Source organism: Acromyrmex echinatior, chromosome 18 (assembly GCF_024713525.1).
Source record: "Acromyrmex echinatior isolate Ae372 chromosome 18, ASM2471352v2, whole genome shotgun sequence".
Taxonomy (NCBI): Eukaryota; Metazoa; Arthropoda; class Insecta; order Hymenoptera; family Formicidae; genus Acromyrmex; species Acromyrmex echinatior.
Genome location: NC_141869.1, coordinates 1,967,836 through 1,991,040, shown reverse-complemented (window position 1 = coordinate 1,991,040; position 23,205 = coordinate 1,967,836). Strand labels below are relative to the sequence as shown.

General features: G+C 33.7%; 2 protein-coding genes across 3 annotated transcripts; both read left to right on the top strand.

Moving 5' to 3' along the window:
* The first annotated feature begins 374 nt into the window (after window positions 1-374).
* Window positions 375-4,350, top strand: LOC105147705 (uncharacterized). 2 transcript variants are annotated; one of them, XM_087415678.1, is made up of 2 exons: window positions 375-761; window positions 845-4,350. In XM_087415678.1, exons 1-2 carry the CDS (start codon window positions 710-712, stop codon window positions 2,533-2,535), a joined length of 1,743 nt encoding a protein of 580 aa, XP_087271804.1. In that variant the 5' UTR covers window positions 375-709; the 3' UTR covers window positions 2,536-4,350. The 2 variants fall into 2 exon arrangements, with proteins under 2 accessions (XP_087271804.1, XP_011057201.1); XM_011058899.2 differs by having other exon boundaries at window positions 377-761; window positions 863-4,350.
* Window positions 4,351-5,679: 1,329 nt separating this feature from the next.
* Window positions 5,680-23,020, top strand: amon (prohormone processing protease amontillado). Its single transcript, XM_011058968.2, has 12 exons — window positions 5,680-6,519; window positions 13,153-13,257; window positions 13,779-14,046; window positions 14,887-14,924; window positions 16,410-16,486; window positions 16,774-17,038; window positions 17,906-18,118; window positions 18,304-18,404; window positions 19,010-19,243; window positions 19,772-19,936; window positions 20,228-20,345; window positions 20,468-23,020. The coding sequence occupies exons 1-12, from the start codon at window positions 6,364-6,366 to the stop codon at window positions 20,630-20,632; spliced, it is 1,905 nt and encodes a 634-aa protein (XP_011057270.2). The 5' UTR covers window positions 5,680-6,363; the 3' UTR covers window positions 20,633-23,020.
* Window positions 23,021-23,205: the final 185 nt, after the last annotated feature.

Below are 23,205 nucleotides of genomic sequence, written 5' to 3'. Positions count from 1 at the left end.
GGAACTACATGACTAGTTATATTTTCTGTTATTGTCGATAAAATTGTATGATCGAAAGTAAATGTGGTTCGTGTCAATACTATATCCTCAGGGGATCGATTCTGTATCTTGAAACGAGATGAAAATTATAAAAGTGAGCTAATTTACTAAAATGCTAATTATTTCATTGGCCAATACCTAGTAAATTTTACTTACTTTTGTAATTTTTATCTTATTTCAAGATACAGAATCAAGCTCCTGAGGATTTAGTACCGACACGAACCACATCTACTTTCGATCATAGTTATAAGAAAGAAACATTATAATTTATCGACAGCGTCACGAAATAAATGTGAAACTCTAGTTGCACGTTTTGTACACAGAGGCGTAGCGAACAGTTCTCTTTAAAACATGTTTATGTTTACTCTTTACATTAGTTAAGACTCGTTCAAACAAACTTAGCATTTGTGATTGTTTATATTGGTTTATATAACGTTATGTTGATTTTTACTTCGAAAACGACACTCAATGAACGCTTCTTCGAGTAAATTGGAGTAATATCGAATTGATTCTTATCAAGATCTACAAGTAAACTTTTTATTTTGAATACTCCTTAATCTTTGCCGGTCTATAATTTAAGTTAGGATTGACCGTCCAATAATTGGAAGCTCTAATACCGTAAAAAGATACAGAATTATAGAGAACTTAAAAATTATAAACGAACTGTGAAATGATGAGATGTGCAAACTTTGGAAATGGAAAAAGATCGCATTCGAAAAGAGGTAGCTATAGTTAATTCTGTTTAATTACTTTAATTATCTTCTTTTTGTTGTTATTAAGGTAATAATAAGCGTTATAATAAAAGTGCATGTGTTACGCATAGGCGTGGATAATGTGGCAATGACGACGAGTGACAAGGTAAATAAGAAAAATGACAAGAAGATTGACTCTCCTCGAAGTTGTCAAGAACAATCAACCTCTGGTCACAGCACGCCAATCACAAAGAAACGAAACACAAATGCGGATAAAGAAGGATCTCCGGATTTTGATTATTCTCCAAGCCCGATCTTACCTACGTTCACTCAGGAAGGTGGTAACGAGGTTGCATGGGATTGGCAAAGTTCTATGAGCAGGACTCCTGAGAACAGCAGCAAGAAACAGAATGTCCACTGTGAAACTCCAAAGGGTACTAAACTGCTGCAAAGGAAGAGGATTTCGAACTCGCCTTTGTTGTACAAGCCACTCAAGAGAAAAACTATCAAGATGGAAAACATAGAAAACATTGGACAATTTGCAGCTGAGCTGCAGGCATTGAACGAAAGAATGAGAGTTATAAAGCAAAATGATAATAATCATTCGAATGATTGTGTCGAAAAGAAAGAAGTGCCAACGTTAACGAACATAAGCGACAAAGAAGAAATGTCAAAAGTTCAAGACAAGCAGAATAGCGTCGAAAAATGCAATAACGATAACGAACAGAGAAATGATAATATCGAAGAAACAAATGATCATAGCAAAAAGGAAACTAGTGGAACTTATGACGATTTATTTGATGATTCTGTAGACGATGATATAATTAGGTGCACTCAAGAGATAGAAAAGAAATTCAATTTGCTGGAAAGAGGGAATTCTACTCAATTGCAGGTCAAAAAAGAAGATTCATGCAAAAATGACGTATCCAATAAGACATCTGTACAGTCTAGTTCCAGTGAGAATTCTAAAAATCCATTAAGAAGTGTTCGCTTATGGGACAATAGTTCATTAAAGACATACTCAAAGTTGAAACGAGATGCAAACTCTAGTATACACTCTGCAGTGCAGAACAGTAAAGATACGTATAAATCATGTCCAAATAATAATAATAATACAATACGTTCCTTTGCCAGAAAGTCATGTGATAACAAAAAATTGCTAAAAAGTAATACGGTAGATTTGTATGATTTTCATAATGATTCTTTTGACGATTGGTTAGCGTCGTGCGTTGAGGAAGAGAAATTACTTCCGAAATCTGATGTATCCTCAACTCATAAAAACGATAGCACAAAAGTCCAAGCCAATTATAAGCATTTGACTAATGCGCCGTTAAAGTCGGAAGTCAAATCCACTGACTCATTTAAACCTATGACAAAGCCTGAAACATCTAACGCTAACTACTTACAGAATAGAAAATTTTTTAAAACTAAGAGCTTGTCAGAACAACCTGTTAATCGGGACGCGAGTGCTAAAGGCTCGCGTGCCTCCGTAAGTACAAAACCGATTGTTACAAATTGTAAGGCTGAGAATAAAGCAATTTCATTAATACATAGCATGAATCGAATGCGTGGATCCGATGTTAACAGGTGCGCGGTAAAAAGCGATGGTAATCATTTCGTTAAGCATCATTCTACCGGTAATATAAAAAACGATACACGGGAAACGGCAAAAAAATCTGGTTCACAACCCACAACACGATGTTCCGCGGAAGAGATCGAAAAAAAAAGGTTGCAGGCCGTAGCGAGGCTCGAGGCGAGAAGAAAGTTACACTTCACGAAGATTACAAATAATATCAATAGGTGAAACTGCAGGTGCTTTACGTCTATTGTACTTATTACAAGAAAGTGATTTCCTGAGTATAATATCGACAAAACGTCGAAACAAATGAATGTTGTACTTCCAACGACAAAAGACCGTCTCTCTGTGATCGTCGTTATCATTATCTTATTGTAATGTTATATTGTAGAACGTTTTAAAGAAGTTGCGCAAATATATTTATAATTATACGTACAAGTATAATCTGACCTCAGAATACATTTAAATTATATATATATATATATATATATATATATATATACATACATATATATATGTATATATAAACTCGTGAATATATAAAATTGCAAAAACGTAATTATGTCACACGTTTTTACGTGACATTTCACGAACAACGTTTAAATTTTGTTACTTAAGAAAGTTGTTTTTTCGATACTGTTTTTTCGATACTGTTATCAAATTGCAGCAGAGAATCTGTCATTAACCACTCAGATTTAATGGCCTTTCTTCAATAAGCCATTACTTTTGCTTTCCAGCAACAGAACACCCTTATATACTGTATGACGCAGTAATACAACACAGTGGTGACTTGTAACTAAAACATTGCTTTTTTATTTTACCATCAGGGTGAAATAAAAAAGGTCTGGTATATCTATGTTCAAATATATCTGAATATAATCTTAAAACCTCTTCGGAGAACCACTCTTTAAAAAATAAATAGTAATGAAATGTAAAAATTCGTGAAATGATATAAGATGACGAATATCATGTAATATAAAATGACGTACAGCATTTTAGCTGTATACAATTGTGTCGATTTGTGTTAAGTATAATTGGAAAGTACGGAATGTGTTACATAATATTACCAGTATATTTTACTGGAAAACAGTAGTCTTAATTAACCGATCAAAATCAATTATTCTTCTCACATTTGACTATGATTGGTCAATTTCTTAAGACTTAGAACTTAGGTTTATTACAGAAAGCCCATAAAAGTTTATCTTACAATCCGAATACATCTGAACGAAATCAAAATATTCTATTATGAAAATAAAAAAATTATTAATTAGAATTAATTGCTTTGTAAAGATTTGTTTATTCTCTGTTATTTAAAAAAAAAAATATTAAACTTTTCTTATTTAAATTGATTTCTTTTTTCAGATTACATATTGCGCGGCAACAGATCATTTTTCTAAGTATTTGTAATTTGATATATCTGGAAATTGCGATATAGATGAATTAAATTTTAGAATTTTATGAAATTTGTTTATAATATTTTTGTGGCGTCATGTTGTAAACAAATCAAATTACAAGAACAGGAATTATAATTGCGTATTATAAAAGTAAGTGTATAATTGATCATATACGATATCGAGTATATACAGAAATTATTATCGAATATACGTGCCATTTTGTCAGTGATATAAAGCATTCAGCTCAAACTTTTTATTGGGAAACTCGCGATTATTGAATTCAATATTTTATGAAGATTCCTGTATATATTAAGTTTTTCCTTTTTTTTCGTTATTTGTACGAGAGATACGTTTCTCATTATATGTATATTGTTTGTCTGTTATACTTTTAACTTTAATGATTGATTTATCCAGACATTTATGTATATTGTGACGGGCTCCTGCAACTAACTTGTCGTTTTTATTAAAATTTAAAGCGAATCTATCTAGATAAGAAATTTTAAGAGATGTAATACGTGAAAAGTATCATTTAGATGTACAACGTGTTTCACACATGAGAAAGGATGTAAAGTTTATTAAAAAAATTTAATCAAGTCGATATCTTTAGGATGTAAGATATGTTGTAACAAATTATATTTTTTAAACGATATGTAATTGTGTGTATGATCATCCTTTATCCTGAAACAACGTTACAAATACAACAGGATTTATATCTACGTTATGAAATAATGGAGCTGCTGTGATTTTGAAAGGATCGAAGGATTGAAGGTAAAAAGAAATATAAATACAAACGCATTATTCGATCAATTGAAATTGTTGTTTGGTAAAACGACGCCCGGAATGCCAGAAGTTTTATTTCGCTTGGAACGAGCATAAAATTTTTCTCTTTTACTTTTTTTTTCTAAATATTTTTGTTTTAGTCTCAATATTTTTATAAAAAAAAACCGTTCGATAGCTTTAACTTTTTTTTTAACATATTTGTTTTAATTGGTTTGAATTGTAATTTTGTTTGTAAATTTTTGTTTTTTTGTTACAGACGTTTTCTCATTATTTTTGCTCTAATGAAAAAAAGTCCGCGCGACAACGAAAATTAAAATATAACGTATTTGGAACAAATACGTTAATAAGCTATTGAATTCCACAAGTTTTTGATGGAAATTTTTTCGCTTGAAAATGTATGAGAAAAAGTTTGCGCGACAAACGAAAATTACAATATAACTCTGTTCGCGAAACAAATAAATTAATAAAAAGAAAATTCAAACTGATTGAATTCCACAATATTTTAAAATGGTGACATACAAAAACAAACATTTAGAATTGAAACAAGAAAAGAACTTTGTACTTATTAGAAAAAAAACTTGTATGCAGGAATGATACAATAATTATTTTTTAGTTGTTAATTCCTCAAAAGTTCACTTTTCCTAAAAGATTTATAAGAAATAGAATTTTCGCACAAATAGCTATTTTAGATTTTTAATCAATATAATATTTATATAATCATGCTTTCCGCTTGCAATTTTTAGGAAGACTTGGAATAAGAATTAGACATCTTTTATAAAAAATGACGTCAATTAGTAATATATATATTTTCTGGCAAATATGTATTATTTGATATAATATTAAATGATATCTATATATTCTCTAGCAAGATATTAACCGTTATATTTATCTCGCGTTCAGATATTCTTTGCGAGACTCGTACTCTAATTTCTTTTTTTTTTTTTAATTTTTTTTTAGAATAAATTTTTTTCTTATTTAGCGATTATATTCTCGAGAAACAAATTCGCGCATGCGCGATTACGAAATTTCCCATGTTGGTCGACGTCGACGTCGAGACGCCGTTTTAATCAATATATCGAGTGACGTCACGCGAGAGGTTTATCACCTGCCCACTTGGTTGTTCAACGTGGCGCGGCAACGCAATCGGGATCCCCCTTTTTTACCCTCTTTCCCTCGATGATCACAATTTAATTAGTTCTCTCCGGTTCTCTCGTTCCATTAATCGAATGTAACGTGATCCAAAAAAACGCGATAAGTCTCTCGTCATACCAGAATTTCGCGTATTCTCATCGCGGAGAAATTCGCGTTTGCGCGTTAAACGTCATCTCTCTTTCTCTTTCTCTCTTTTCCTATTTTTTTTAAATTTTTTGCGTGATATTTGCGCCTGTATCTAGACGCGGTATTATCTCTCTTCGCATACTTCGCCGCTCCGGATGGATTCAGTGGCCCGCGTCGCTCATCCGCGTTGCAAACTCCTCCACTTGGACGGATCCGCCGCGGCGTTATAGCGCCGAGCGGTGTGTTCAGCCCCTGTTCAACCCCTTCGGTCGTCACCGCCACCCGGGGACCAGAGGAAGGAGCTTCCTTTCTTTCTTCTTTTCCCTTTTTCCCCTCTTTTTTCCCCATCTTTCGATCCCTCATCGTCCGCGTCGTACGTCTGTGAACTGACTGCCACCGCCATCACCGCCTCCTCTACCGCCTCCGACATCGTCACACCACCGCCGCCACCACCGCCACCATCGCCGCCTCCGCCGCCACGAAGATTGTAGTACCGTTGCGTACCTCGAGTAGCCGAGTACCTCGAGCGTCCAGTATCCCCGAACCCGCGAATGCGGAGTACGAATACCTGGACGTTATACCTCGCCGGCCGCCTCTCGTCACGATGCTACTACTTGCGGTGATCGGGCTCTTCGTCCTCGCCGGCACGACCACCGCCGAGGTCTTTACCAACACGTTCCTGGTGAGGATGCGGCAGCCAGCGGAGCGGCACGTAGCCGATCGCGTGGCGCTAAGGAATGGATTCATCAATCTGGGACCGGTAAGTCCGACAGTGTTCGCTACTGGAGGGCCCGTCGATTCCTAGACCTCTCCAATCAGAACAAAATCGTGATATATCAAATAACTCCAAAATCGTTTTTTAATCATTCACGGTTTATTTTCATGTTATTTTAATGTGTTATTCTATTTGGATAATATATCGTATACGAAAATTTATGATATACATAACAGATGCTATAATATTTTTGCATGTAATATTTTTAAAATAAGACCCTTAGATAACTCTGGAGACTAAAGAATATAATTTGGAATATATGTATATATATATATATATATATATATATATAGAATATATAGACATATATAATAGAGAATTTCTTATAAAGCCCTCTCAATTGCGTCAGTATTTCGCATTTTTCCTCTTCTGCAATCCAAGGAGAACAACAAAGTCAAAATAATGTTAAATTGATTAAATAATGATAAAAAATAACATAAATTCGGTCAATAATCGATCAGTATGACGTCAAATGACATTATTTTGTCTTTCTTGTTCTCCCTGGGAACAGAAGTTACTTTAAAATGACGTCAAAATGGTCCCAAAATAATTAGTAGAAGTCATTTTTTAATTATAATTCAAGGAACACACCAATACCCAAGCAGAACAAGTCATTATGATTCCAAAATAATTAAAAGTCATTTTTTACTCATTTCAAAATCATTTTAATGTCATTTTGATGATATCGTGACTTGTCGTTCTGCTTGGGTAAGTTAAGAAAAAGTCAAAATGATAATTTTTGGTTACAAGATTTGACTGTTTATTAATGTTAAAAATCAAAATAAGATCATTTTGATGTTCTGTCGACTTTTGTGTATCCCTTTGATAGTAACGACACATTTTACTGCCATTTTGATGTTATCGTAACATTGTTTCGCGCACGGATCCTTTCTCTCTTCCTTCCAGTTGTTATCCCTTTCTCGTCGCAGCTGATCACCTGATTCTCTCGGAGCTGTAACATAGTAATTAGAAACTTGAAAATTTCATGCTTCCCTTATTTCCCAAGCAGAACAACAAGTCAAGGTAACGTCAAAATGACATTAAAATAAATCAGAAATGATTGAAAAATAACTTTTAATGATCATTTTAACATCGTAATGACTTGTTGTTCTACTTAGGTTTAATCTATATACTTTGTTAAGCTGCACACAAACAAAACGATTACTCTTACAAAGACGCAGACAGGAAAAGGTGGACGGCAAATAACGCGTAACGATCGGATCGCGAGCTACGTCTTCTCGATGTCACCCTCACTTTCTCGTGTATGGCGTCTATTTGCGTCGCGAGACAATTCGCGAGAAATGGCACGCGAGCGTTTCTGGTTCAGATAGCGTTCCCCTTGTTCCGGCTCCGTGCCCCATGTCTGTAAACTTGGAGCCGTTGTCATTGTCAGAACAGTCATCCATTATCTACGGTTGAACTACTGGGGTTCTCGAAATGTCACGAAAAAGGAATATCCACTGATAGCAACGCACATCCAATCCCAAGTAGTACAATAAATCATCGTAACATTAAAATGATGACATTATCGTGACATCTAAATCCAAAATATAATAATTATTAAAAGTCATTTTTCAATCGTTTACAATTCATCTTAACCCAAGCAGAACAACAAGTCAATATGATATCAAAATGACTCCAAAATGATCATTAAAAATCATTTTTTAATTATTTTCGATTCATTTTAATGTCATTTTAACGTTATCGTGACTTGCTTGGGAACGTTATTTTAACATTATCGCGATTTGTTTTTTTGCTTTCGAAATGACGTCAAAGTGACTCCAAAATAATTACTAAAAATCACTTTTCAATTAGTAACCCAAGAAACATCAAGTTATAAAGGTCAAAATATTGACTTTTTATTATAAAATTTGACTATTTATTGACATTAAAATCAAAATAAATTCATTTTAATTTTATTTTTTTCCAATTATTTATTTTAATATCATTTTGACGTTATTTGTGACGTTGTTCTGGAAATGGTTAATTCACCATTATTTGCAGCTAATATTGACAGATATTACGAATTCCGAGAACGATCGTTTCACGTGTTTCCGACTTGTTTAATATTTGATTAATTAGTGTTGAGTGGAACGTGGAGGGAATGGAGGTGGAATAAATACCTATTCTTTTTAGATGGCAAGCGCAGCAACCGCAGAATCGCTGATTCTGTTGCAGCATAGTTCAATTCCTCGCATTAGTTCGCAACAGATTACATTGCTATATTACTGGTTGTATTTTCCAGCATTCTGCCCAATAGAACGTTCATTGGCATCTCAATGGCCAATTGATCTCATAGCTCCGCCACTTCGCCCTCACCCTTTTGTATGTCTTCCAAATATCTTAATAAATGTTTAATAAAACCGGAATCGTTAAATAGATAAATTTTAATCTTGAGTTTGATTACCGCCTAATTATTGTATGAATGAACAATATGAATTTTTTTTCTTTTTCAACCCTTAGCAGAAATAAAAATCGGAGCGTATGTCGATATAAAGAGAGAGTAACAAGCAAACGAAGCTTCTAGGAAGCAAAAATTGAAACAAAACGCGTAAAAAAAGCGTTAACATCTTTCACTTCCTAGAAGTTTCGTTTATATTTCTGTTATTTTTCGATTTACGCTCCGATTTTTATTTTCGCCAGAGACTAAATAAAAAGCTAAAATATGAATATATTTTAAATCCTGCAGTCATTAATTCTCTGACTAGGAGTACTTATTCGCGAAAGTCGCGGGTATTTGCAGTAGAGACAGATAAATTTTTAATGAGATAGAATAATCGATCGGAGCGTTTCACGGTATCGTTATACCCTTCGTAGAATATCTGAATCTAAATTAATGCGTGTCATTGTGCATTCCTGCGTAGTTTGTTCGTTGAATTAAAAAAAGGAAAAAAAGAGAGAAAGAATTTTGTTGTGTTCTATCGTTCGCGAAGAATTTAATATTTTATATATTGAATCTGCTTTTGTGTTGCGACCGAAACTGACGCCACGCGTCAGACCCAGCGCCACGTCCGCCCATAGTTTGATGTACTCCACTGATTGCGGGCTGACCGTGCCGCAAACACTATCGAGTTTGCTCGCTTGCGTTACCTCGCATTTAGTGATAGCCGAAGGCTATGTGCGCAGTAATTTAATTTCAAAAAACGTCATATTGAAAACATTATTATAATACATAATGGAGGCCTTCCATTTGGTGACACAAATCGACACAAGTCATTCTATTATATTTTTGTTACTCATGGAATACAAAAAAAAATAGAACAAAGTTCGTATCGACTTGTATCACTCATGTCCATTTTTATTAATATAGATTAACTTTTAATCTCGGTTTAACTTACTTTTTATCTTCTAAGAATTAGAAAGAGATAAAAAGTAAATTAACTTGAGATTAAAATTAATCTGCATTAAATTGATAGAAATGAGCTTAAACGAAAAGTATAATAAATGAAAATTAATCGATAAGTGTCATATATTCCATGGTGGTTCTTTGTGCCTAATAATATGTCTTGTGTCTATTGAAAATATTGATTGTAGTATAAAGCACTCAATAAATTGACGTAAGCATTTAATATTAAACAAAAACTAAATTAAGAAACAGTTTTATTAAAAAATAATATTTATTTTAAGATTATTTATAATAATTTAATATTTTTTTATTAGTACTTTAGCTTTTATTACTGTCTTTTTCAAAAAAATCGAATAAATTGAGAGTGCTTTGTATTTATAATAGCCAATTAAGATTATAATATTGAAAACATAATATTATACTTCAATAAAGCAACTTCACGTCTTTTACATTCTTTATGTCTTGTCGCAAATATAAACGTCTTGATCGATGTTCAACTTTAATATTATCACATTTTTTTGTAACAGAATACATCGGATATTTTATCGAAATATGCTTCTGATGCATTTAGATATCACGTTTCTATATTGACAGTCTTTATATATAACAGTTTTCAAAGAGCGAGGTAGTGCAGACAATCGAGTTCGCCTATAAAAAAATAATGCGATGAAGAAATTGGAGAAAATGAGGAGCTCAAATATTTTTCTTCGATCACTTTATTTTCGCAGTAGAAAAGATAAACTGCTCGACTCGAATAGAACTATCTTCGCATTTTTTTTTCTACCGTCAAGTCGATGTACTTTACATTTATGAGCAACAAAAGGAAGAAAATCTAAATTGCGCAGATAAGTTTGTTGATAGTCGATTAAAGAGGAATATACATATACAAGCGCGATAGTCGAGACATTTATTTGAGCTTGTATTATTTATAGAAAGCCTCACGTTGCTGTAAGAGCTGCCTTTATAACTTATCGAGTGGAAGTTTTTTAAATGAAGACTGCTGTCATGTTCTCTCTCACAGCTCTCTCTCCCTCTCTTTCTCTCTTTCTCTCTTTCTCCACTGGAACTTTTCTTTTTAATCTCAGAAGTTTCTTTCTGATACGTGTACTGTACAAAAATTGTATAGCGGTACGCAAATGATAGGAATAAGGATAAGTGTGTTTTAACTATAATATTTTCTCTCTCTCTGAGATACGATTGCGTTAAGAAATTAATAAATGCAGTTCTTGGATTACGCTAATACGACAGCTCGTATAAATCAGACTTAGTTAACGCAAGCTTCCATTGGCGAAGTTTAATTGAACTACTGCAGTCTACGGTTTGCATCGAAACGAGGTGTAAAGTTACTTCGAGATCAATACCCGAGAAAATGGGACTGGTTTAAAAAATCATGACACGTGACTCCCGATGCATGTACTGGTTATTAACGACACGATCGAGAAGAGATGCTGGCTTTATGTGAAAAAGTAATATGCAAGTATAAAAAAATATGGAGCAGAGAATTTTTTAGTACAAGATTCTGTTTTTATTTTTAGATCAATATTGACAAAACGTGTGCATTGCTTTTAGGTTTAAATAAAGTTTTATTACAATATTATATAATCGCTATGTCGAAAATACGAAATATTTCCATTTGAAGGAACGATGAAAAATATTGGTAAATAAGTATATGCAAAGTGATAAAAATAATAAACAATTTATTTCTGTTCCTTTTAATAAAACATTGTTTATTGAAAAATTTTAAAAACTTTTGTTTATATGTTTTTGTTGTTGAAACGAGTGTTCATCGATTTTCATTAATACAAGTTTAAAACAAAAAAAATTGTTCTTTTCTTGTTCAGCTGACATAATTTTCTCTAAACGAATTTTACTTTTGTTAAAACTAATTTGTTTATATTTATATATATATATATATAGAATTTTATATATATGTAGGTTTGCGGTTACCGATAACCGACCATACGGTATTAGATAAACGTTTCTGATGCTGAATTTCATCAATGTAGAGAGAATTGATATCCTGTAAGGTCTATTTACCGGCGTAGTGACGTAGTTTCTTCCGATTAAAACTGTTTCCTAGCTGTCTCGTACGATTAACTGCCATCAGACATGGACGCTAAATTATCGTCCGGATCGATCGGGTCTATTACGATGCGATTGATTCCGCCATGCCTTGCATTGACAACGACTGATGTTACACAAGTTTAAGTCGACTAAAAGAATGCTTCAGCAGCTTAACAATAAGTTGTCGAACAGCTGTCATTGTCTTTCATTTCGCAGATTATAGTAGCACTAGTTCTGTATGCCGAGAGTCAAGGTTATAGCGACGAACATGCAACATTTATGAGAAAGAAAATAAAACTAGGATTAAAAAGCTTTGTTTCAAATCGAAGGAAATCTCAACTTTCATTTCTATTTTTTTTCTGACGCAATAGAACTGGTAACCGTAAATTGCAACGAGGATTTACGCAAACAGTCCCAGATATCGAAGTAATCCTCGCTCTTTACAACGGCCTAGAAAACTAATTATTTTATCTTGATAACACGCTCTCTTTATTTGTTGACGTGGGCGTATCGGGAAATCGGATCAGATATCGCACGTCAATTTAGAAATAAAAGCTACATTCTAATCTCTACGTATTGCTAGAATTTCCACTCAGAAATCTCATTTGCTTTTTTCCCTCCAGGTATTAAATTTATTTCATTTTCTATCTCTGTATTATGCGTGTTAGTTTTCTACTGTTCATTTGTACTCAATTTTCTCCGGGGGAACTGAATTAATGATGTTCTTATCAAGGAGAAGAATAAAGAAAAAATTATATATATAAGTACAATTACATATAAAAAGTTTAGTGTTCTCAATTATATTATGTTAAACTGTTACGTTCCTTTACATTTACATTATGTTAAATTTCTTTACATATGTAAAACAAATTTGTAATCATAAAATAATTACATAATAATCATAAAAGTAATAAATAAAATTAAATATTATATTTACACTTTATTATTACAAGTCCAAATCAAATATTTTTTTCTTTCGTACGAATTATAGAAATTTTGATTGAACAACGCATAAAAAAGAAATGAGGTTTCTTTCATTTTCAAAGCGTATAAGATATTTATTGCAATGGAAATGATGTTATCAAAATAAAACTGTTTGGTTTTGAGAACTAACTTATCCCAGCTTTTGTTTATCTTCCAAAGATATTTATTAAAAATTTTGCGCATCTCTGTTGATAAAGAGTAAAATGTAAAAAAATTTTTTGAAGGTATTGGACAGTCAGACGGAGTATCACTTCGTACATAGAGCTTTGCCGCATGTACGAAGCAAACGATCGGTACCGCACACGCGAAAATTAAAGGTCGACCCTCTGGTAAGTTGATATCTCTTTTGCAAGTCGCGTGCTTACGCGACAATTATTAGTATTAAGAAAAAATGAAAGTTAGTAAAATGCTAATGAAGTTGGCAGATTGTTGTAATTTTATTTTTTTATGCTGAAGAAAATTAAGCTTGGATGAGTTTTATACTCTTTCAGGACACGGGAGTGTATTTATAAATTCTTTTCTTTATAATATTTGGGTTATAAAGTAATTAACTCAATGCACTCTAAATTTGTCACAAACGAGCAGTGATTAAATTTAAATATTTCATTCTTAATCTAATTTAATGTGCAATCAAAATTAATATGTTATTTGAAGAAATTATTAAATTTGTCGAGATTTCAAAAATACATTTTACTGATTGTCAATCAAGCACCGTTTCGAGTGTTTGGAGAACAATGCGGAGGATTGCCAAAAGGCGATTTCATCTCGTCAAATTTATCTTGACATAAAAGAGCAAGGGATTAAGAATATTTAAAAAGGACGATGTAAAGGAGGTACATTAAAAATTTAGGTGGCCACGGCGATACAGCAACCGGGTTTCAAGCGAGTGAAAAGAGGCTACAAACTTCTAAGCGTGGATAATCTCGTGCCGTTATACGAAATTAAGAATCCAGCAAATCCGGCGAGTAAGGATCCGACGGATCCTTTTTTCAAGTACCAGTGGTATCTGAAGAATGTCGGCCAGAACGGCGGCAAACCGAAACTGGATTTGAACGTCGAGGCTGCCTGGGCTCAGGGCGTCACGGGGAAGAACGTGACGACGGCTATAATGGACGATGGTAAGTGATGGAATATCCTAAAAAATACATAAAAGTCAACACAAATTTTTAATGTCTTTATTTTTATTCTTAACGTCAATAAACAGTCAAATTTTGTAAATACAAATCATCATTTTGACTTTTATGACATTAATCCAGATAACACAGAGAGTTCATAACACTTCAGACATACGTTATCAATTCTTTATTTTCTTTCAAATAAAAAACAATAATTCTTTTCAGAACACTTTTGACATAAAACAATTCTTTTTCATCTGAAAATGAATTTAGAATTAATGGCATACGACTGAATTCCTTTTAAATTCTTTCTCTCCGTATTATCTGAGAAAATAAAGTCATCTTGACTTTCTTTTGATGTATTATCTTAGAATATATTTTTCATTTCTTCTTCTTTTTTTCCCCGCATTGTCTAATCGACATAATCGAACTACAGGACTGTCCCGAAGTCAAAACGGCGTTAAATTACACGCGCCCTCGAGTGCAATTCGAGGGAACTGGCGGGCTTTGAATCGATATCGCTCCGAGGGAGTAGTGCGAGTTACGCAATGCTCTCCCGTTTCACTGAAAGATGGGAAGATAAATTTTCAGAGCGTCTGTCGTAATTGTATTCAACGATATAATATGATTGTCCGAGTCCTTCTAAATATCGTCCGCTTTTCATTAACGAGAGAACAGAAATTGCCACTTTACCGTCTTCTCAGTACTTTACCTTCTTTTTCGTGATGCTCAGAACTTATATTTATGTTGTATATACTACGTTATACGTCGCACGTGGCGACGCTTAACATCACCGCCAACACAAAATCTATATGCATCAATAATACCACTCTTCTATTACAGGTGTCGATTACATGCATCCGGATCTCAAATATAATTACGTAAGTACATTCGTTGCAATATTGTATATTTTATCAAAAAAAAATTTCAACGTTTTTTTTTACAAAAAATTTATTTTAAATCAAGTTTGAAGTCCGCGCAAAATTTTTAAAGAGAATATTCGCGTTGAGATCAATGGTGACTATTTTAATAAATATTTTTTTCGCGACTGCAATTTTATTTTCAGCTTTATTCGACAAGTATAATAAGATCTTTTTGCACCAATTAATGAGATTTAGTATCAAATATTTTGTAAAATGATAAAGATTTCGAAGGTTGCATTACGTGACTACAAAGCATAATGTTTCTACCATGATAATCCTGCGAATGTAATTTAATTTTAATAAATGCAGTATGTTAAAGTATATTTACTAAACAGGATCACGCGAAAATTTTGCGAAAGTTGCAGCACATTATACGAATACGAAAGTAATGCATAATGTTTCTACCACGAGAAATCTGAGAATATAATTTATTAATAGTGCAACAAAGTACGTTATACTAAATAGAATCTACTCGCGAATATTCTCTCCATACTTTCGCACGGATGCCATTCTCAGCGCATCTTTCATAGAAGTATGCCAGGAATTCCAAATCACAGAGAACAAGAGACTTTGAAACCAGGTAAAGTGTAGATAGAGTAGAATAACTTGCAGTATTCGAGAGAAAAAAATCTAGTTATTTATTTGCTGTCAACAGCAAATATTTAATTGTTCTTTTATAATTTTTTTTATCAAAAAGCGTTATTATCTTTTTTTTATTACTATTTTTATAATTAAAATTAGCATGTAGCAAACTTGATGATTGTATATATTGTTTATCATAACGACATTGAAAATAAAAAATTAAAAAAGTTCTCCAACTCAAAAAGTGGAATAGAATCACGTAACTCTTTTTATCTTAAGAGAGCATTTATAAAGGATAACATCATCTTCTAAAAAATAGACTAGTAAAATTATAATTTGTTATTGAAAAAAGTTTGTTTGTGATAAAAATGAATATTTATGTGGAAAGTATTAAAAAAAGTTATTAACAGTAATTATTTAAATTTAATTTAAATATTGATAAATATTGATAATTCTAGTGGAAACAACTTGTACTAGAGTGACGTTATATTTAAAGAGAATTGAATAATTCATAAACATTTCATACTTTTACACAAAAATAAAACTTTATTTTTTTTTATTCCAAAATGTTTTTTAAATTTCATTCTTTTATAAATTTCATTCTTTTATATAACTCTTCAAAATTCTTACATTTCATTTACAATTAAATTACTCGAAATCTTTTTTCCCATAAGAATTTAAACTATTTCAGAAAATTATTTAAACAAACTTATAATCAAAAAATTAAAAAAAATTCAGATTGATGTCTTCATATTAACTACAAACATATTTTCAATATTTGATCAAATCCTTATTTTATACGAAAAGACTGGAGAATCTTCTTAATAATCGCAAATCACTGAAGTCGACATTCCCTTTCAGAACGCGAAAGCTTCTTACGACTTTAGCAGTAACGATCCGTATCCGTACCCGAGGTACACCGACGACTGGTTTAATAGGTAAGAATATATTTTATATACAAAGAAAGAATTACGTTCTTGAGAGAGAATAGAACGTCGTAAAGTTAATCAAGTTTGAGTCAAAGAAGTAGATAAACAAATCGCGCGGGTGAGAGTAGTCCGAGCGCTCTTAACCGAGGGCGTAGAAACAAAGGCATTTGTGTTTGAAAGTAAAACAAAAGCGCGTCCTACATCCGCGCCGTGAATCGCTCGGCGAACATCCGCGCCGTAATAATCAGTATAGTAACCAGAAAACCTAAAGCTTTACGGTCTTTTGTCATCGGAAGCCACGGCACGAGATGCGCCGGGGAGGTTGCGGCCGCGCGCGACAATGGGGTGTGCGGCGTCGGGGTGGCATACGACTCGAAGATCGCGGGGATCCGGATGCTGGACCAGCCGTACATGACCGATCTGATCGAGGCGAACAGTATGGGCCACGAACCCGATCTCATAGACATTTACAGCGCCTCCTGGGGACCCACGGACGACGGGAAGACGGTGGATGGACCTCGCAACGCGACCATGAGGGCCATCGTACGCGGCGTTAATGAGGTACACACGTAACATAATTACTTACTCGCAACACGAGTTAGCGAGATTAATTGAATCACTGATATTATCTTTAACAATAAAATCAATATCGAATGCGAAAGCTTTTTGCTATCAATTGTTGCATTAATTAAAATCAAAAAGAGACTCGAAAAATATATCATCGCTAATAGCGAATAATGAAGATTACTTTTCCTTTTTAATTTCTTCTTTAATTTCTTCTTCCAGCCTGATAATTTAGTTGCAATCCGCGTAAGAATATCCCGAATATAAACAAGGGGAGCAAAATGGAACATTTGCCTATCCTAAATTTTAGCAAGAGGAAACAATTAAATTATAAGAATCATTTTTATGATAAAAATTTACCCAAGCAGAACAACAAGTCATGATAATGACAAAATGACATTAAAATGATTGAAAAATGACTTAATGATTTTGGAGTCATTTTCACATCATTTTGATATCATAATGACTCATTCTGCTTGGATAAATACTCATTGTCCAATTCGTGATTCACACCTATGCGTAAGATAGTTTTCTGAAGATTGACTTTAATATAAGTATTTTAATAAATTTTGTGTGCGAAGATAAATTTTTACTTTCCTCCCTGACTGAAATCTTCAACTCTATGCCTCCCAAGGAACACAAAAATTAACAAAAAATAACAAAAAATCACTTTATTTTTATTCTTAATATTAATAAAATTTTATAGCAAAAAATCATTTTAACTCTCTCTTGACTTGTATTTCTTGGGCTATGATCCCGAGAAAAGCGATGTTTAATTTTTAGTCTGTTCTTAAATTAAAAAAAGAAGAAAATATTATATCGCTTTCACACTCGTTCATGTCCCTGTTTGTTCTTATATATCAGGGGAGAAACGGATTAGGTAATATCTACGTCTGGGCATCCGGAGATGGCGGAGAGGAGGATGACTGTAACTGTGACGGATACGCCGCGAGTATGTGGACCATCAGTATCAACAGTGCCATCAACGACGGTCAGAACGCGCATTATGATGAGAGCTGCTCCAGCACCCTGGCTTCCACCTTCAGCAACGGTGCCAAGGACCCTAACACGGGAGTGGTAAGTTGGCGCTGCAGAAATAAAAAGATTGTCTTTTCGAAAACGACTTTATTAAAAAAGAGAAACGTTTTACACAAAATGCTTTATTTATACCGATGAAGAAAATGTAGTCTCTAACCGCGGTTCTCTTTCATAGTAAAATTGTTTTCAGATTTTTTTTTATTTCATTATATACGTTTTTACAGGCCACCACGGATTTATATGGAAAATGCACGACGACACATAGCGGGACTTCCGCCGCAGCACCGGAAGCCGCGGGAGTGTTTGCGCTAGCTCTTGAAGCCAAGTAAGTGTATGTTTTTCTCTTTATTAACATATTTTTTATTTAACGTTATTTTATATTTCATATTGACGCAGCACGTAATATTCAGTTTAAGTTATAATTATTACATTGAATATAAAACTCTTAGGAAAAAGTGTTTCAATATATTAATTAATTACTCAGTAACTGATGATATTTCACCAGAACTGATTAAATATCATTAGTTACTGAATAGTTAATCAGTATATTGAAACATTTTTTCTTAAAGGAAGGCCATAAAAATACTCCATTTATTTAACGTTTTCATTGATATTTTTTAAGTATTTTCGATAATCAATTTTTGCAAATTCATTGCATAATGCTTACAATTAGTCTACAATGCGATCGCAAATTCGTTTTAAACTCACAAGAATGACATCAACTATTGATGTTTGTGACTATCGCGACTGCTCTTGCGACTTTAGAACGAGTTTGCGACCGCATTGTAGACTAATTGTAACAACAAGAATAATTTTGTCATAGAAAAATTTTATGTAGGGTACCGTCAATCTTTAGTGATACAAACTAAAAATTTTCCTCTGATGCTGTTATAACTTCGTACTCTAAGCTGAAAGAACTTTCGTTTCTAGTCCGCAACTGACCTGGAGAGATATTCAGCATTTGACCGTCCTAACTTCGAAAAGAAATTCTCTGTTCGACGCGAAAGATAGATTTCATTGGACCATGAATGGCGTTGGGCTCGAGTTTAATCATCTTTTTGGATACGGCGTCTTGGACGCGGGCGCTATGGTAGCTCTAGCTAAAAAATGGAAGACGGTACCACCGAGATATCACTGCGAGGCTGGTTCTACGTTCGAAACGCAGTAAGTAGCTCTTTCGAAAATATATATATATATATATATATATATATATAACGCGGGATCAAAATGAGGCACTGAATATTTTCATAATGTTAAGCAGAACAGTCCAGTCGAAATCAACTAAAAATAACATAATGTTATAATTTTCTACTTAATAACACTTGGTTATATAACACCAAGTGTTACATTATTATATTCACGCTGAGTGCGAAATTGTAACATCGATATTATGTTACTTTTAGTTGATATCGAATCGGAATATCACGATAATGTCGAAATGATATTAATATAAATCGTGACTGATTGAAAAATGACCTTTAATGATCATTTTAGAGTCATTTTGACATCATTTTGATAGCATAATGACTTGTTGTTCTGCTTGGTTTTGAAATAATTTTAACATTATTTTGATATCTCTGATCACGACTTTTTATTTTACTTGGCTAATGAACGAGGTTCTCCAATCAATTTAACATCGATTTTTTTTCCTTCAGACAGAATTGATTTCCTAGAGCTGCTTTTATTTTCCAGGAAAGTAACGAGCGATCGATCCATTCTTGTGAAAATTAAAACCGACGCGTGCGCCGGCACGGAGTACGCTGTCAATTATTTAGAGCACGTGCAAGCCGTCATTTCCGTAAATGCAACTCGGCGCGGTGATCTCGAGCTGTTCCTCACGTCCCCAATGGGTACCAGGTATGCAGTGAACGTCATATTCGTGATATGAATCTTTCATCGGAACAAAATGGATAAAATTGAATTTTCCCACTTGTTACAAGCTATAAATTTGAAACGCCTATAATAGAAATTCAAAGTGTACGTGCGATAATTTCAAAATTTTCTTCTTTCTCTTTCTATTATATCTACTGTTCAACACTTCGACCTCCGACCAATTCAAACCCACGCGTTTCTCCCCATATTCTTTTAACGGGAGTTTCTCCCTTTTTAATTTTTTATCCGATCTAAATCTTCGTAATATATTTTTAGGTCTATGATTTTGAGCCGCAGAGTGAATGATGACGATCACAGGGATGGGTTCACGAAGTGGCCATTCATGACGACGCATACATGGGGAGAGTACCCTCAGGGGACTTGGTTGTTGGAGGTAAATTTCGTTTCCTCGTGTTTCTTACTTGAATTTCGTTACGTGTCTTTTTCCTTCCGCCTACACACGAGAGTAACTCGATCTGAGTATCGGGTTTTTTTTTTTTTTTTTTTTTTTTTTAGGTGAGCTTCAACACTCAAACGCCTCAACATGGATGGCTGAAAGAATGGACGCTGATGCTCCACGGTACCAGAGAACCACCATACACGGGACTATCGACCGCGGACCCACACTCCAAACTAGCGATTGTTAAGAAGGCCCACGAGGAGCGATTCAGCGCGATCTAACGATATCGATGACCACGGTTCACGCGATTATCGTCGATTTCAGCGAAGAAAATAGGAATATTCCGATCGGAAGATGTTTACGCGAGCGCTCCTTTTCTACTTTTCTGATTTCGCGCCGCGCAGCTGAGAAATGTACCTCGATTTTTTTCAGATTCATTTGTGCGCTGATCGCATCGTCCCGTGCCAATGTATCGTCATTCGTTATTCCAGCGTGTTGACTCATATTCGAATCATCAGAAAATCCCGATACTTTTTATTATAATCTTTGTAATTATGATATCAATCATAATTACACATCATGCCATTTATAACAAAGCTTCTATCGCGCGTTAAGAATCTGTATCCTTTGTACTCTTTTCAGCACACACAATTTTTTTCTAAATCCTGTTACCGAAGAAAAGTCAAATCATTAGCGCCCAACCTAATTAAAGAATAGTTTCCCAAGGAACACACAAAAAGTAAACAAAGAGTCAAAATGACTTTATTTTAATCCTTAACATCAATAAACAGTCAAACTTTGTAACCAGAAATCATCATTTTGACTTTTATGACATCAAAATAAAGTCATTTTGACTTTCTCTCAACTTGGTGTGTTCCTTGGGTTATCAATTACCTTTCTGAGAAATTCTGGTAAAAAATATGAAATAAATTTCTTATAAAATTAAATGCCTTTTGTGATCTTCGAAGTTCTTCGTTTTAATGTAAGTGCCGAGAATCGAGCGAAAAGAATTGAAAATTCATTTATTTATCCAGGCAATGATAGATTAAAAGATATGATGTAGAATGTTGTAATTTTCGTTATGATGTATTTGATTTTTACAATCTGTCATTTTTAATTAATGTATTATTGTTATTGGTTGTTACTATAAGCTTCCGAGCGACACGCGACGCAATTACCGAAAGGAAGATATTATTTTGTTAAAATTGTGTCCGCGTTGACAGCTTTCCGAAGAGTTCTCAAATTGACGAACGAAACTTGATAATTAGGGGAACAAGGTGACGAGAAAGAAAATTTACTATGTATTATTCAAATAGCGGTATTAAAAATTACTCTTCTGACAGAGCGGTAAACTCGAAGCATTTAGCATTTAACAGACGTTATCGAATCGATAGCGTCTGTGAAAGAGTATTCCGGGAACAAGAATTTCGTGTAATTATTGTCGTCCTCGTAGCTCAATAATTTGGATCCACCTTATACCGACAAAATCTTCTCTGTTTTTTTTATGGAAAGTTCGACGACGCAGGTGGGTCAGATTAATTAGAAAGAATGATTACTTGAAAAATTATTTTTTAACGATGCCACAAACGTCTGCTTCTTTTTCTTTCTTCTATACAATTATCTATTATTTAATTTTAATAAATATTTAGAGTAAAGATCGTCCCCCGTTTTTCTTCTCTTTTTTTAATCACCCGATTACACATTAGTACTCATTTCTACCAATTGTAGATTAACATAGTTAATCTTGGTTCAACTTACTCTTCATCTTTTTCTAGTTTCAAGGATTAGAAAAAAAAAGAGTAAATTAAACCAAGATTAAAGTTAATCCACATTGATAGAAACAGGCGTAAGACATATTAAGACGTTGCACAGAGAGTATTTATTTGAAGATTTCTGGAGCAACGTGCACTACGGTGATTGAAAATCTATTCTTATTTGATTTAATTAACGGAGAACGACAGGGGGACACGCGAGGACGCTCGTGAGGAACACGAGAACACGAAATACGGATGCTACAAAATCCGCATGTGTAGATGATGTACCTTAGAATCGTAGCGAACAGAGAGTTTGAGCATAACACATTAAATTATATGAATATAAATGCATATATAAATAAGGTATGTGTATATGTGTATGTACATGTAAATATAGGATGTTACTGTTGCATTAGCTACTAGGGGGGTGGATTCCTCAAACTTTGAGTGGGTGTCTCAATATGGAAATACACATCGAGGATGCCATATATTGCAATTGGGAAGCGATTAAAGCTAATCGATCGCGGAAAGTTTCAGTTAACTCTCATCGCTTCCCGTTTAAGAAGCGACATAACTTTGCGTATATATCTTCAACCTCAAATTATCCAGAGAGTCCTCTATTAAGAAGTGACGCGATAGCGACGGGATACCCTATATAAATATATACATATATCTTACGTATATCTTATATACAGAGTGAGACGTCTAATTTTGTGACCTAGACGATCTCTGTCGTTCAAGACATTTTTCGATAACCGCAGAGATAGACTGAGTCACGAAGTCGAGAATTGCCCCATCCTGTATATTTTGTGTATGTACTTCTCATTGCATATATCTTGCAGTTGAAATGGATTTAACCAACTTTATTGTGTATGCGTTATAGGTGGATGAATAAAATCTGTATTTTTTGGCTGGCATCGTTTTTATCTAGTGTACCTTCAATGCTACAATTTACTACCAGCTCCCTATATTTCCGTCACTTTTCTAGTTTTGCTATCATTGCTGTGACATTTAAAGACAGTTTCAACCAAATTAACTTCATAATCGAAATTTCTAATTATATAATTTGTCGTCCCTGATCTTTAGTCTCGCTTCACAAA

Excerpts from the sequence above, each read along its gene's own strand:
- LOC105147705 (XM_087415678.1), top strand. The coding sequence starts at position 710 with ATGATGAGATGTGCAAACTTTGGAAATGGAAAAAGATCGCATTCGAAA. Across the intron at positions 762-844 it reads AAGATCGCATTCGAAAAGAG|TGCATGTGTTACGCATAGGC; the intron begins GTAGCTATAGTT and ends TTATAATAAAAG.
- amon (XM_011058968.2), top strand. The coding sequence starts at position 6,364 with ATGCTACTACTTGCGGTGATCGGGCTCTTCGTCCTCGCCGGCACGACC. Across the intron at positions 18,119-18,303 it reads AGGACCCTAACACGGGAGTG|GCCACCACGGATTTATATGG; the intron begins GTAAGTTGGCGC and ends ACGTTTTTACAG. Across the intron at positions 20,346-20,467 it reads AGGGGACTTGGTTGTTGGAG|GTGAGCTTCAACACTCAAAC; the intron begins GTAAATTTCGTT and ends TTTTTTTTTTAG.